The sequence below is a fragment of the Centrocercus urophasianus genome, unplaced genomic scaffold (assembly GCF_019232065.1).
Source record: "Centrocercus urophasianus isolate 14NV4802_14NV808 unplaced genomic scaffold, USGS_Curo_1.0 seq_33, whole genome shotgun sequence".
NCBI classification, from domain to species: Eukaryota; Metazoa; Chordata; class Aves; order Galliformes; family Phasianidae; genus Centrocercus; species Centrocercus urophasianus.
Genome location: NW_024884900.1, coordinates 9,361,724 through 9,376,884, shown reverse-complemented (window position 1 = coordinate 9,376,884; position 15,161 = coordinate 9,361,724). Strand labels below are relative to the sequence as shown.

Genomic DNA, 15,161 nt, shown 5'->3' with positions numbered 1-15,161 from the left:
CTCCTCCATCCCTTTACAATCACAGAACTGGTGACACCCTGCAATCCACTGTCCTGGTATTCTGTCTATATATATAGGAATGTTTCTTTTCATGTATTTTATTTTCTATTTTAACATGCACACTCAACACTGTCTCAAATGGACATTTCTCACCCCTCCACATAATGCTTTGCTGCTGAGCTACAAAACTGGTTTTCTGTGCGCCCATCCACACCAGCACAGAGCTCAGCACCAAGGGAAGGCAGGCCTCACAGCTCAGACATTGCAGTGCATTTCTACAACCTCCTGCTTGCCTGCTTGCTCAGCCCCATTTCTTCTTCTAGACTTATTCTGCAAAAACAAAGCCTGGCACCACAGAAAAGATAAATTGTTCACTTCTTCATCTTATGGATTTACACCCTGCTTCAGGTAGACACTGGGTGGCTTAGCAATGGGTTTGCAGGTGTGACATCAACAAATCTCAATACGCCACAGCAGGGTTAGAATCCCCTCAAGAGACACTGGATTTTAGGCACAGCAGCACCAGATGAGTAAGCAAAACCTTTACCTTCTAACACTCCCTGGTTAGTCAAAGGTCACTTCACTCACTACTAAAGAACTAAAGCTCTTCCTTCCTGAGAATGCCCATTTTCTTACAGTGCTCTAAAGGATGAAAAAGGGACTTGGATTCATTCTTGGCCACAAAACTTGCATCTGCTCATATGATCATATGTTAGCAACACAGCATTCCTCTTCTCATGGTAATAAAGAGCAGTTCTCACCTGGATGAGACTTGTACTTCTCCTGTTTATCTAGTTCTGTTGGGGAGGAAAAAAAAAGTATCCAGTCAATGGATGTCCATCTTTTGATAGTGTCCACACCACACAACTGACAAATAACAATAAAAAGAACAAAGATCACAGCAGCAAACAACAGAAGCAAACTGTTCATGCAACTCAAAGCCTAAGCCAGTAACCATGACTCAGGGACGTAATAAGACGCAGAGGTCAAGCTCCAAAACTATAAAAGACATCACTGTTGTTAAAAACTTAACACCAGCAGGGATGGGCTCTCTTTCCACTTCCTAGCAGTCGTACAGAGACAAACATCTGAGGGTCCTGTAAGCAAGTAGTACAAATTCAATGCAGTCTGTAATCCTATTGCAAAAAATCAAAGAGGAAGCAGTGGGTGACACAGACCTTTCTTGGAGCGTCTGGGTTTTGGAGGAGGGACGGTTTGGCGGCGTGGAGGTGGAGAAAATGTGCCATTTCCTTAATAAAAATCCAAAAAAGCAAATAAATAGACAAGAGAAACAGACAGTGAACGGAAAGTGAAAAGCATCTTGAAGAGCGAACAGGCAACAGAGTGGCACGACACGCTTCCCCTGGGAAGCAGACACCAAGATTTCTGTGCACAGAGCCCCAGTCTCCATTTACCATATGTGGACTCAGATGAAGCATGATCCACATGCTAAGTACACAGAGAAATCCACACTGCATTTTTGCCCACTAATGATATCACAGTACACAGCAGACAAACTTCACTTTGCAGCTTTGCTGCATTTTATCTTTCAGAGGGAGCATCACAAGGATAAAATAAAGCCTTTGTACCATCAACACCTGGAAAAAGCCATGTGAGGGGCATCCCATCAGCTCAGGTGCAAAGGGACTTTGAGCTGGAGCTAAAACTTCTGCACAGAGCAGGCTCAGTCCTGCCTTTGGACCAGGCTGCTCAAATCTCTTCTCACTGGGTCTCTTCTCCTGGCTAACGAAGCCACGCTCCCTCAGCCTCTCAGTGCAAACTGTTCAAACAAATCCACTGCCCCTGCAAACTGCGTGGCTGTTCAATGCTTGAAAATGTCCCTTGAAGTTCCACAAGAGCGAAAAGAGGATTTCTGGAGAAGCCAGTATATACATTCCTTCCCCAGCTGAGCCTGCAGGAGCTCCCAGACCAACCACTCCAAGGCCCTCCCTTACTTACAAGGCAGCAGGAAAACAAGAGGCACATACAGCCCAGCTGCCTAAAGAAACAAGATCTGGTTTTTGTGCTCACACTGCTGTGAGGTGTGTTTCTCACTACCACTGCATTTCAGAAAACACTCAAATCCATTGTTTCTGCAGTCTCAGAGCTACTGAGGTTTTTATTCTGAGAACATGCAGGGTGAGGGACAGGGAGCCCTGTACATCCACACGGAACAAAGGCCACCACAGGCATCTGGCCACCTCTGAGCACCAGAAGATACACTCAAGAAATGCACTACAAATGTTCTGAGTGTGAGAAAAGCCTCACTAAAATCTCTGCTCCCTCCAGACGTGAGAGGGGCTGCGAGTCACAAACCTATCAAAAAGCATTCAGCCACAAGATGAAAGGTACTGACTGTGTGCCTCAGGACTCACAGGACCCTCAGGACATGACACCACTATTGCAGATTCTGTCACTCAAGCAGGGCCAGCCCTGCAGGCTCAATTATAAACTTGCAAAAGAAGGGACAGCACGGAAGTCAGAACTGTGCATTGATACTCTGGGGGCAAGCCCTAGGGATTATTTGGGTGGGCTGCATCAGCTGCAAAGCTTGACAGAGTGACTGAGCTTTCCACTTTCAAAGCCAGCACAGCACACACATTAAGAAGATACAGTACCTATGCTGTCCGTTGGTGGGTCAGCAGGAAGAAACCCTTGCTTTAGGAGCTGCATCTTGATTTCATTATTCTCCACCTGGACTTCAGACACCATGTTACAGGGTATGTATCCCTCTCTTCCTGCACATTCACCCCTGTAGAAGCCATCAGCATCCTTGTCTCCGCACACCTGCGAGGCAAAAGATAGGCCAAGGACTGTTGATGCTGCAGGGACCAAGACAGAAAGCAAAAGGAGAAAGGGAATCCAAAAAACTCCCAAGATGAGGGGGCTCTGCCTCCCAAGGTTTATGCTGTCCTTGGAACAAGAAATGGATCCACATGGAGCAGAAGACGTTCACCAAGGTCTGCTCCTACCTTCAGGATCTGCCCCTCCTTAAACGGGAGCTCCTCTTCTGCCGCATCAGGGTTAGGAGACATGGAAACAGGATCGTAATCAAACAGGGCCACAAATATTCTTATGCCATCATCTTTAACAGTGGTTTCTGAAGCAGAGCTCCTTGAAGGACCTAGGCACAGTCAGGGGACACACCAGAGAAGATGTCAGCACCACTTCCCTGCCACAGACCCGCATGGCTCAAGTACTGCCCAGCAGTCCCCCTATGCAATTTCCAGCAGCCTCTCTTGCTGCCAATTCTCCCCTCCTTCCCCACTCACCTGGACTGGAAAGCAAAGGCTTCTGCATTTGGCATCTTCTTAAGCTCCTGCTCCCTCTTCTGCTGGGAGTCTGCCAGGTAGCTGAGCCAGGCAGCTCCTGGCCCCTAGGATCTTTATTACCAGATGCCTGCAATAGGAATCACCAGAGAGTTAGTAGCAGCCTCTGCCTTCCAACTCATGTGAACAGTGCTCAGCCCAAACGCACTCCACAAAGAGCAGTGCATCCAAATGCAACATTCCTCTTCAGGGACACTTGAGAGCTGAAAATGCTATGGGAGTTGGAAAAGAGAGCTAAATGCAGACAGGCACCCTGCCTGACAGTGATGTGAGGATGCAGGAAAGGGCATTTCAAGGGAAGGCAATGACATTACAGTCATCAACTACAGAAAGCTTTCATGAATCAGCTTATTTCACCAGGGATTCTCATATGGGTCCCACAGTCTCTTGCTGTAGGTGGGAAGACCCAGTGTGAAAAGGAATACTGCATCGGTGACACTTGATCATTTGGCAGGAAAAGCAGAAGCAGCTAATACAAGAAAAGCCACGGAGCAGCACAGAACTACACAATCTCCCAGATATTCTTCCAGATGATCCTAGAGAAGGGTCCTTTCTCTGGACAACACTGAACAAAGCAAGATACAGGCAGGCCAGGGAAGCAGAAGGGAAGCTAACACCACTGCAAGCTGCTTCAAAGCCAGAATAGGAAAAGTCACCCAACCCTTTTGTGCAAGGAGGTGCTACGTATCCCCTTCCAAGGATGTTCGAGCCTCCTTCTCCAGCCAGGTGACTTACAGTCCTGCTCCCAGCCTTGCTCCTCAGAGCTGCTCTCACACCTCAGTGCTTCCTTCTCCTGGCAGAAGGATCGCAGGCGCCAGCTTGGAGACCCAGCCCACTCCATACCCTGCTCTTCTACTCTCTCCAGTCTGGTCAGGTTCCTTCTGCCATCTGTGTGGATAACTTCAGATTGACTGGAGCAATCGCTCCATTCCCCCTGACAGTTCTGGGCCCCTTCTGGCCACAGCCTGCTCTCAGGAGGGGATGAACAGGTCGAATCCTGATCGTCTTCAGAGTCATACTCAATGTCTATTTCCAGGCTCCCGGAGCTGGAGCAGTGTGCTGCCATCCCAGCAGGTTCTGCAAACCCTGAAACCACTGTTTTCCCATAGTTTCTTCGAGAGGCGCTTTGCCTAGCACGAGTGTACGCATCAAACCCCTCCTTACCAGCAGAGCTGCTCACAATGTTCAGCTCCTCCCGGAGGCTGGGAGCTCTGTACAACCCGCCTCCCATCTGGCTGCAGTTGCCCAGCAGACGACTGCAGTGCTCTGTGGAATCATTCTGTCTCTTCCTACCCATCTCAGGTCGACCCCGCATCTTCTCTCGATAGTTATTTCCCTTCTTCTTGCTCCGAGTGGGGCTTTCCCCACTCTCGGACTTCAGATCATTCTGTTGGTAGCCCCAGTTCCAGTTTGCCCTTTTCTGACTCCAGCTGGGGCTCATGTGGTCAGCACTCCCTCTACTCTCCTTAGCAGTCTGCTCCTCCCGTGGAGTCTGAGCAGACAGATCGGGGGAGGAATCACTACCATCTGCCTTTGGAAATGGATCCTGGGTGCTTAGTGGTTTCTCAGACCTTTCTGCAATGTATGTAGGTGCTTCCAAGGAGCCTTGAGGATTTTCCTTTTCCTCTGTAACACACTTCTCATCCTCATCCTCATCTTCATCCTCATCCTCAGTCACTTCAGGGATGCTAAACAATTTCTTGCTGTGGTTCTTCTGAAGTGGGAGCTCTAGTATCCTTTCCAGAATCTCCTCATCGCTGTCAGTATCACAAAGATCCATCTGTACCCAGCCCCCGAGAAAAGCCACAGCCAGGACAAGCAAAGGAAAAAAAGAGAGGAAATATGCATTAAAAAGAGAGATAAAGTTACAGGTGATTCCCTCCCAGCACAGCGATATGGAGCGGCGACTGTGGGCTGCAGAGAAGCAAGGGTAGGAAGCAAACGATAGCAATGGGTCTTCTGGCAAAAGACAATCAGATGAACTAGCAATGCAGTGGGAAGCAAGAAAGGCCAATGCATGGAAGAGCTCCCTCCCAGGCCCTGCCTCCACATAGACAGCTGTCTGCAACACCCTTTGTCCTGCCTGTTGGAACCCCCACAGCTCCACCACTCCCAGTCTGGATGGGGGACAGGAGCTGAACAGTTCCTCTGCAGCTGCTCATTGCACACTGGAGCTGCTCAGTGTCCAGGAACCTCTCTGCACACACACTCACAGCCTGTGACCACAAGAGGACCCATAGTCCTCCCCTATCTCTCCGTCCTCACAATGCAACGTAAGGAAATGACCCTGCACAGCAAAATCCTGTAGCTCCAGGGAGACATGCATGCTTCTATCTCACCTGAAAGCTTGGAAAGAGCCTACCAGGTCACAAAAACCTTTTGGAAAAAAACTAATGAATTTTAAAATTTGTTCTGAAAAACTGTCTACGTTATGTTTTACCTCCTATTACCTTTATACTAAAATAAAAAGGTAGAATCCCAGAAACAAAGCATAATTTAGGCTAGAAGAGATCTGGAGGTTTGTATTCCAACCTTCCTAACCATTTACATCATGATATGTTCTAAAAACATCTACAGGTTACAAAACTTATGTAGCTACTGATGCTTTAAGCTACAGCCATGAGGATGCCAACATACAGAGAACTAAAAACTGAACCACAGAGGGAGAAAAAGGCAGTTGTAAGCTGTCTGATGATCACTCCATCCTCCATAACTTTTTCCAAACAAAAGCTGGTCTTGAGTTGTATTTAGAAAGAGTTAGAAGTGACCTCTGGAGATCTCTAGTTGAATCTCCTGCAAGGACAGGACTGCATTATGTGCAATCTACTTGGCAGCAAGACTTTTGCCAACACTAAAGCAGTATAAAGTTGTGTAGCTGAGGATTGAAAATGCCAAAGAACAGAGCTCCTCCACCTCTGACCCACGAGATCTGTCCCCAGGTTGCAACTCTCACCTGGGAAAAGATTCTGTACTTCTGTCCAACATGAACCACACTGCAACTTGTGGCTGTTGCCTGTTTCTGTACTATTTGCCACCAACAAGAAGACTTTGGCACTCTTCTCCTTGTAAGCATCTTTCAAATAGTTGCAGGCAGCTACTGGATCTCCTCACTGCCAGACCAGTTTTGGGAAGCTTCCGAACACTCTCGCACAGGACATGCACTCTAGATTCCACCCCTTAAGCACTTGTTAGCAGCAATTATTAATACACAAATTCACAAATGCAACCATAAAAATCAGACCAGTAACACTTATTTCAGCTATTTATGGAGTTGTGGCCTTTGCTTTTGAGTTTTGGTACATTAAATGGTTCCTAGGGAGTTGAAGCTGCAGCTGTGTAAATGTAAAGAAGTGAAAGAAAGACAATGAAATTCTATAACATGAGAAGGATCTGGGACTCTGTAGTCCATTAATAATCAAGAAGAAAGCTAAATAATCTATTAGAAGTCAAACATATATAATCTATAATCAGAGCCCCTCCACTCCTTATCCTACAAATCCTAAAAGAGTTGGCTGAGGAGACACGAAATAAGCCAGAATGTTACTGAGCATGCAGAAGCCCAGGAAACTGCTCTGCTGAGGCTTGGCTGAACTTCTGCCATCATCTTCTCCCACACCACAGAGCAGTGAATGGAACCTGTGCCTCGTGGTTCGCTACCAGGCTCTCCTCAAGCTCCTGACATGCTGCCCTGCAGCTCCAACCTCCCCACCCCACCCTCAAGAAGGGGAAAAAGAGCAGCAGCAAATTTACTCCAGATTCATCACACATTCTGCTACTGACTATCTAATGCTCACCAGATCCACTCCATCTGTGTTGCAGGCTATGAGCTATAAAGGTCAGCAGCAGTGAACTACATCTGTTCTACATAAATTAGGACACATTCTTTTAATAAAGGCAGACCACATTTCCTTCAAATCTTTCTAATTTCTCAGCCATTCACCCTTCATAATTTCCCTCATGCATACTCATTTCAACTGTCATAATTTGTATGATTACATCCTACTTTCCAGTCATGCAGATTTAAGCACATTTCCTGATGCAGATGCATTGTAACACTCTAACTCGTTTTAACTGTTTGAACTTGTATATGTGTAAATCTCTCATGGTTCCACTTCAGCAGTCCTTTCTCACTTATAACATCTGAACTGCAAAGTCATGGCACTGTTCCCATGTGCAATCCACCCTCATTGAGAGCACGAAGATCTAAACAAAACCATCTGAACAAAGCTATTCATGTTCAGGAGTGTTTGTAGGACTGAAACCAAAGCATTAATGCCTCTGCTTTGCTTTTGGAAGGATGGTGGACTGGGACGAGATCTATAGACGGGCAGACTTCACAAACTCCTGTGTGCTCACTGTTTACATCTATATTAAGAACATGATCAATAGGATTGATTTTTCACCCTGGGTTCTAAAGTTCACATTACACTGTGTGTTTTTCCAACCAATTAAACCCTGAGTACATTTACTACTTACAAACACCCGCCGCTCTCACACAGAACTTGCATTTTACTGGCGTAAGACAACACTGAGAATAAAAGAAGAGCAGGCAGGAATTGAGCCAAGCACTGCTGAGAGAGCTGGGCTCAAACCAGCCTCTTCTGTGAGCTGATGACATGGGATGGCTGCACTGGCATTCCCCACAAGCATAACTCTGCTACAGGTTACCTTCTCCCCGTTCTCCCTGTAACAGGGCTCTCTTGGATCCCATTTCTTCTCATCCAGAGCTTCTGAAGACAGTTCATCTTCCTCTTCCTCCTCCAATATATCTGAAAGGTCTGAACTGCGGTTGTGCTCAGCAAAAAGAGTCAGCTGTCGTCTTCCTATTTCAGACATTTTTTCTTCTTGCTGTGGAAAAGCAAAGCAGACTTCTTTCAGGCACCCTGTCTATTTGAGCATTCATTCACTAGTACATGTGCAGGTCAAGAGTGGCAAGAAACAAAATGAACAGCACTCTGTGCAGCAACTGGCACATGCACACACAAACATGTGCACAGACACACAAAACTGACGGACACATTCCATTGCCTGCAAAGAAAAGTTTCACTTGAAATTGCAAAACTTAGGCACATCAAATACAATCCACATCCCCTCCATTGGCAGAAATCTATCCAAGGTAAAAACAAACCTCTCTTTTCACTCTGGACATTTCTTTCATCACCTCCTTGCTAGGTGATAACCTCAGGAACTCCTGGCAGCTGCTTCCAGCCATGTTTGCCTCTCGGGAGGTGCCCTCCATCTCCTCAGCCAGGTCGGGGGAGGGCAGGGGCTCTGGGCTCAAGTTCTTCTCCTTTGCTTCTGTCTCTCTTTCAGCACTGGGACTTTTTGGTGACTCCACAGAGCATGTATGGCAGGTCTCCATGCGTATCTTCAGGCTACTGTTAGTTGGGCTTTCTAGCTCTGGCATTTTGGTTATGTTTTGCTCCAGCTGGGAAACAAACAAACAAAATTCATCACCAGGATAACCACAGCACCTGTTGCAGGACCATTCCTGAGCCCCCAGGTGCACGCTCTATTTCCGTTCCTCTGCAAAGGACCATTAAGGACAGTTTGAGATGTTCTTGGTGTCTATGCCAGCAGCCCAGAGGCCAACGACAGCAGTCTGTGGCTCTCCTTCCCCCCAGCCCCTTCTCGTCAAGGAGCAAAGAAACTCAGGGGAGGCACCATCCAATATTTGTGAGCCAAAAGGGCCTTCAACTCCCAAACTGTCAGAAACACCACGTGTTCTGTGTCAGTGCAGGAGGATCCTGGCAGTCAACTGGTAGCCTGAAAGGCTGGCCAGCTTTGAACTAACTCTTCCCTACTATGAACTGCAAGTGGACACAGGGCACTTCTGCTATAGCACTCTGCTTTGCGCACTGCACAGCCCTGCACAGTTTTACAGCAGCAAGAGCAAGATGAGTCCAACCTACACAACCAGGCGATTTCTCATTCTCTCATTCCAGAGGAACATCCTAAGTACCAGCTTACAGCATAGCTTGAGCTGGAGGTGAGGGCACTACCCCAGCTCTTCTTGGGGCTGCTGAGTGCTGTGAAGAAGAATATACACAGAGTACAACGGTGTACTAACAGCACAGTAGTTAGGTCACTTACTTAAATTACAGAGATTTTAAATCTTGCTTTCTGCCCAATAGTTGTTTCTGCCTTTTATGACCAGTCATCTTAGTCTGAGTTTTATGGAAATCTCTGGGAGATGGAGGAGTGAACCCCCAAAAATGATGAGAGTAAGGCAGGTGGGCTTTCATCAGTCACCTCCTTTGCTAGCTAGTTATCTAAAAGACAGCTGCACTGCAACGGAGTGCAACTGTGGCTTAGGCATACTTTGAAGATGTCTACACAAACAGACTTCTGAGGAGATTTACACTGCAGTTTCAAAATGTCCCCTGGACTCAGGCCAAAGTTAGGCAGGCCTGGACCTCATATTTAACCTACCAGGTAAACTCCTATTGCCCTGCTTCCCTTTGTTAACAGCTGAATGAAGACAGACATCTCAAGCAACAAAGATGATTTGTGTCTCTGAAGCACCAATTTTGTTCTTCTGACTACAAAGGAGAGAAAGCAACTCAGTCATGTGCAGCCATCTACACCAGACATCTAAATGTGGGCAAATGAATCAAAATGACTGACTTGTGGTGCCAGAGCAGCAAACGAGTGGAGCATGGAAAATGACAGCTGTAATTTTTGATTCAATGTCTCAATTTTATTAAGTATTTATGTGGCCTTTGATCTCAGGCCCACACAGCTGCTGATGCTTAAGCAGTTAAAAAAGTCTTCCTCCCTTCTACCCAGCTCTGAGCTCACACTGCCTTCATTAACAGTCTTGCTGAATTTGATGGTCTGAAGCACTTTTGTGAGCCTCTAGTCAGCATGAAAGGTGAGAATGGGGAAAAGATAACTTTCCCTGATATAACACCTCACATAGCAACAGGACCTACTTCCCTCTCGTCACAGAATGAGCACCTTACAGACAGTTCACCTCTTTTCTCAAAGACCTCCCAGACACTTCTCACCACCATCTTAAAAAAGCTTTGAAATCACCCATCTACCCCAGAGGCTTTCAAATGCCCAATGTCATGACAGCTTGCCAACTCTCCTCCAGACAAGGCTAGGCAGCCACTAAGGTGCCCCCATTTGCTGGAGTGTTTGCTCTGCAATGCCCAAATCCACCAGACTGGAGATGATTCCTGCAAGTCAAAGACCACAGCAATGCCAAATCAACACTGACATCACCATTAGTGAGAAGATCCCTTTCAGCACCCAGCCCAGAGGAATTCATGCTTTCCTGATTCTGTTCCTGCCCTGCCTGTACACATGTGACCAAGCACTGAGATTCAACTGCTCTTTCACATATACAACACTCTGCTGATTTGCCAGCCACTGGATGGCTGCACGCTAGCAGCTTGCTGTTACATTCCCCTGAATGATTCATTCTCCTTCCCAGCAGTACTGGGCAGGAGACGTCATGTACTTACCAGCACTTCTGTCCCTTCACCCAGGCTTTCCAATTCTGCTTCCCTCAAGGAGACAGGGTCTGTGCCCTCACCCGAGAGTTTTGTGCTGCCTGCTTGCTGAGGAGGCACAGTCAGGCATTTCTTGTCTTGTGCAGCGTCTGATCCCAGCAGGGAAGTGCCTGAGGTGTGCACCAAGGGAGCGCTGGACAAAGAGAGCTGCGGCAGCGAAGAGGCTTTCTCTGGCAGAGATCGTGCTGAGCCATCGTGGCTGGAGGAGAGATCAGTCAATTTGGCATCTGAGCTACCAGTGGGGACTTTTTGTTGAAGCAGGAGAGCAGCCATGTGGTGCGTGGGTGGGCTGCGTGCAGGCAGAGAGCCTCTGGATTCCCCACAGGGCAGTCTAGAGGTAAAAGTAGTAGAACCAGCAGAATCTGAAGGTGAAGAACAATGAGAGGCTCTCAGCAAGACTGAGGAAATCTGGGCTGGAACTGAATCCACTGATTCTCCATACGGGGACATTGTTCTCACAGAAACCTCCCGGCATGCCTGGAACATCTGAAGCTGGGACAGGTCCACAAGGACACTCCCGGCCGTTGGAGAAGTAACTTCTATTGCCTGCAAGCAAAGAAGCAGGAAGCAGTTAATTACAGTGTGCAGCTCAGTATTTCTGAGAAGGGCAGTTCTTGAACCCAAAGTTAGCTAAAGCTGTTTCCACCCTTCTGCACAGTAACAACAAAGAATGAGTGGTACAGAGAAATTGCTGCTGTTACTATCTGAGAAACTGGATAGTCTATAAAGTAAGACTATCTTCTCTTCTGCTCCAGGTGTAAACCATTTTTGTTCACTGCACTTTAGAAGGCCACCTTTTTTTTTTTTGCCTCTTTTTCACTCTGGCAAAACTTTTCCATATTTGTTTTTTTGACGCATGCTATGGAAGAATTTCCATGACAAACAGCAGTCATCCAACACAGCACCACTCCGTTCAGTGTTGTGCTCCTTTCAGGAGCTGTGGTTTACCTCCCCCATGGCTGATGGCACACCATCATGCACACATAAAACTGCAGGCCACCTGCAATACAGAAAATCCTTGGAGGTTCTTTATTGGTATTCATATTGGGTGTTTGGGCATCTCTCCCTTCACCTATTCCTAATTTAAAGAACTACACCTCACTCCTCATAGTTTGAGACAAGTCCCAAGCGCTGCCAAGGCTGTCTGCTTCTCTCTGCCCATCCCACAGAAGTTATAACTCACTGTGACACCCAGCAGTGCTCTTTGTGGATTCTCACTGTTGTCACTCTGAAACAGTCAGAACGTGTGTTCCCCACAAACCCACTGCTTCCCCAAGAATCCAGCCAGTGCCCAGAGTGAGACAGAGGAGGCTCACACTGATTCTCCAGTTTTGCTGGTGAAGGGTCCTGCCACGGAAACTTTTATTATTCACTTACATCAAGAGCACATCAGCAATCTTGACAGATGCCTTTTTCTGGTAGGCATCAGCCAAAAAAAACCCACCAGCCCAAGCACTGTACCTTTTCTGATATCATTCCCCTCACCTTCTGTCCATCCGCATACACAGCGTAACCGGTGACTCGAACTCCGTTGGAAGATCCTTCAGCATCAATAGTGACAGGTAACCAGCTGATAACAAGGATTCCTGGAGAGGGACCAACTTCCACCTGGACATCCAGAGGAGCATCAGGTGTGCCTGGGAAGGATCAAAAGGATCGTTTTCTTGCTTACCTCACTACAGCATCACAACAAGCTAAACCCCGGTTTGTATCTAAGAGAAAACTCTCACACCAGACCTGCCGCTGCAGAACTGCACTGGAATGACTACACTGGCTTCCTGGGAAGTGACAGACAAAACCAGAACAAGTAAGGTGCTCTGACTCTGGGAAAGCTTTAAAGCACAGAAAACAAAACTTTGCAAAAGTAGCTGAGGCCAAGATGCAGCAACCCTTAGAGCAACATGAGTGCAGGTCACAGCAAACCAGATTGTTCATACCCTGAGAGGCATGCTGCTCAAATCAGCAAAGGGGAGGTCTCTCAAGAGCAGATGAAAACAGAAGAGATAATAAACTCTTAAAATAAAAGAAGTATTAAGACAAAACAGGATACCTCCTCACACTCTGGGACCTGACAAGCTTTGCTTCCGTTCACCCCAAGGCTTTACACCAAAGAACTGGCAAAGCTTTCTGTCCCAAGCACTCCCTTCACAATAGCAATGGGCACAACTACTCTGATACCTGCTAGCGGGGTAGTGAAGTGTATCACAGCTGAGTTCTGCTCCTGCCCCTCTGAGACCTCTTCCCACAGTGCTCTCAAGGGACGGGCCTCCAGCTTGGCAACATACTGAGTGTTGGGCTGCAGGTTGCAGAAGGTGTACCAGTAGACCCCTGGTTTTGTTACGTCACACTCCTCCCCATTCAGATACACCGCGTGGTTGTAATTGCTGTTGCAGGGAAGCCACGTGACCTCTGCTGACGTGGCAGTGACGTTTCTGACTTTCAGCACAGTCGGTGCCACACACAGATCTTGCCCCACAAAGAAAGTGCATCGCAGTTTATCAGAACTGCCCTTCTCTGTCACACTCTGCACAGACACACGGTAAGCCTTTGTCTTTAAATCCAGCTTTTCAATCACTGCTTTGGTCTGAAAGCCACTCTTCACATTTTGCCGTAGCTCTTCATCCACATAGATATTGTAGCTCTGTATGTCTGGGCAGCCAGCAGGCAACAGCGGTGGTTCCCAGCCTACAACTACGCTTCTGGCAAGCTGCTTGATCAGAGTCAATTTTCTCGGGTAAGGCACTGCTGTGTGACTAACACGTTCCTCCCGGTCTCCTTCTGCTCTACTGACCAACGGACTGATGCTACTCTCTTCAATGGAGAAATCACTCTTATCTCCACTGCTGGTGCTTGCACTGACAAAACTTTTCTCCTGGTATGAACTATGGGTGAGATCATTCAGCTCCGAAGGCAGAACCGTCATGAGGTCATCATCTGAAACTCGCTCAACAAAATTGGAGGGGACCAGCCCTCGCCGGCCATCCATCAGCTCCCCTAAACAAAAAACAGGAAACCTGTTACCACTGCACCTACCATTCAATCTTCCAACCCATCTGTGAAGACAACCTGACAACATCTATACTAGGTCATAACTGCACTGCAGTCAGGAACAAAGAAAGCTCTGGGAGGTTATCCTGGGCAACTTTACTCCATTTCCTAGAGCTGCTCTACTTACATCCTGATGTCCACTGTGAGAAAACTCACTGCTCTACACACTTCACAGTGAGCTAACCAGAAAGTGTTTTACGTAATTAGCTTCATGTTTTTCCCTTGTTTATTATTCTGTTGTTTCTCAACACAGCTCTTTTACTAACTTCAACGTCTTTTTTTCTAGTTTTCCCAAACTATGCACATTGTACATCTTCTCCCAGCCAAACATATTTGGTTTTCACAGTAATTCCTTGTGAAAGTCCAACTTTCCAGCTGCGTATTCAGACCTGGCTCCATTGTTATATCAGCTTATGTAATAAAGATGTCCCAAAAAGACCCACTGGGATGACTGAGAGCACAATATTGATACGTGCAAGAACCATCAAATCAGTGTCAAATGAGCAGTGCGTAGGGGTTGTACATAATTTGACATTCTACCTACAGCAAATCAATTGGAAGCAGGGAAAGCAGAAAAGATTAGTAAAGAATAACCTGTTTATTCTTTAAACAATAAATAAACAAACAAATGAGAAGCTTGGAAATAGAAGGAATGAAAGAGCCAGAACAGTCAAGGAGCAAGCAGTGCAACATGGCATGCATTTGCCTCAGCTCTTGCAAAGCACCTGAGTAAATCAGGACCCTACATCTACAAGGAAACTTAATTACAGATTTACAGTCCAGATTTCCTGCTTTCCATTCCATCTGCCTAATAATCACCTGAGATCATGTTTTCAAAAGAAAATATGTCAAAAGAGAAACTTGCTGCCAAATGCCAAACAGGACAAAGACTGTGGTTCGGGCTGCTTAGCTTACACCTTACTTGCCAAATAGAGTACAAGGTAATCAAGACTATCAGTTGCCCACGGTGCTGGGTTCAATACGCAGCCACTGGGAAGAGGGTAAGAGACTACCTGGAGAAGGAATCCATGGGCTATCCTTGGACAGGGAGGAACAACACGCAGATGAAACCTGGAACTCTGTTGAAAGTAGTGGCAAAACTGCCACTGAATTCACCAGACCAGGATTTCATGCTTCAGGCTTAAATTAATCATGACACGAATCAACTCTTCTAACAGGTCCTGCTCTCCTCTCTATTAAACTAACTTTGGACAAAAACAATTTATCTTGAGGTTTTAGGATTCACTAAATTCCTCTCATTTTT

At 46.7% G+C, this 15,161-nt stretch overlaps 1 protein-coding gene across 7 annotated transcripts in view; it reads right to left on the bottom strand.

Annotated features, from left to right (window-relative positions):
- The window catches only part of TSPOAP1 (TSPO associated protein 1), a 47,929-nt gene that overhangs the window by 9,371 nt on the left and 23,397 nt on the right, over positions 1–15,161 (bottom strand). For 4 of the 7 annotated variants that reach the window (XR_006170828.1, XM_042830377.1, XM_042830379.1 and 1 more), the window contains 11 exons: positions 13,028–13,843; positions 12,335–12,486; positions 10,802–11,395; positions 8,458–8,757; positions 7,998–8,177; positions 3,991–5,109; positions 3,273–3,399; positions 2,973–3,124; positions 2,619–2,787; positions 1,179–1,250; positions 762–797 (listed from right to left, as the gene is read on the bottom strand). Coding sequence is in view for 6 of the 7 variants with exons in the window: in XM_042830377.1 (XP_042686311.1) it covers positions 762–797; positions 1,179–1,250; positions 2,619–2,787; positions 2,973–3,124; positions 3,273–3,399; positions 3,991–5,109; positions 7,998–8,177; positions 8,458–8,757; positions 10,802–11,395; positions 12,335–12,486; positions 13,028–13,843 (3,717 nt within the window). In the remaining variant the exon portion in view is untranslated. The remainder of the gene's footprint in view (positions 1–761; positions 798–1,178; positions 1,251–2,618; positions 2,788–2,972; positions 3,125–3,272; positions 3,400–3,990; positions 5,110–7,997; positions 8,178–8,457; positions 8,758–10,801; positions 11,396–12,334; positions 12,487–13,027; positions 13,844–15,161) is intronic. The other 3 variants (XM_042830378.1, XM_042830381.1, XM_042830382.1) reach the window with 3 other exon arrangements.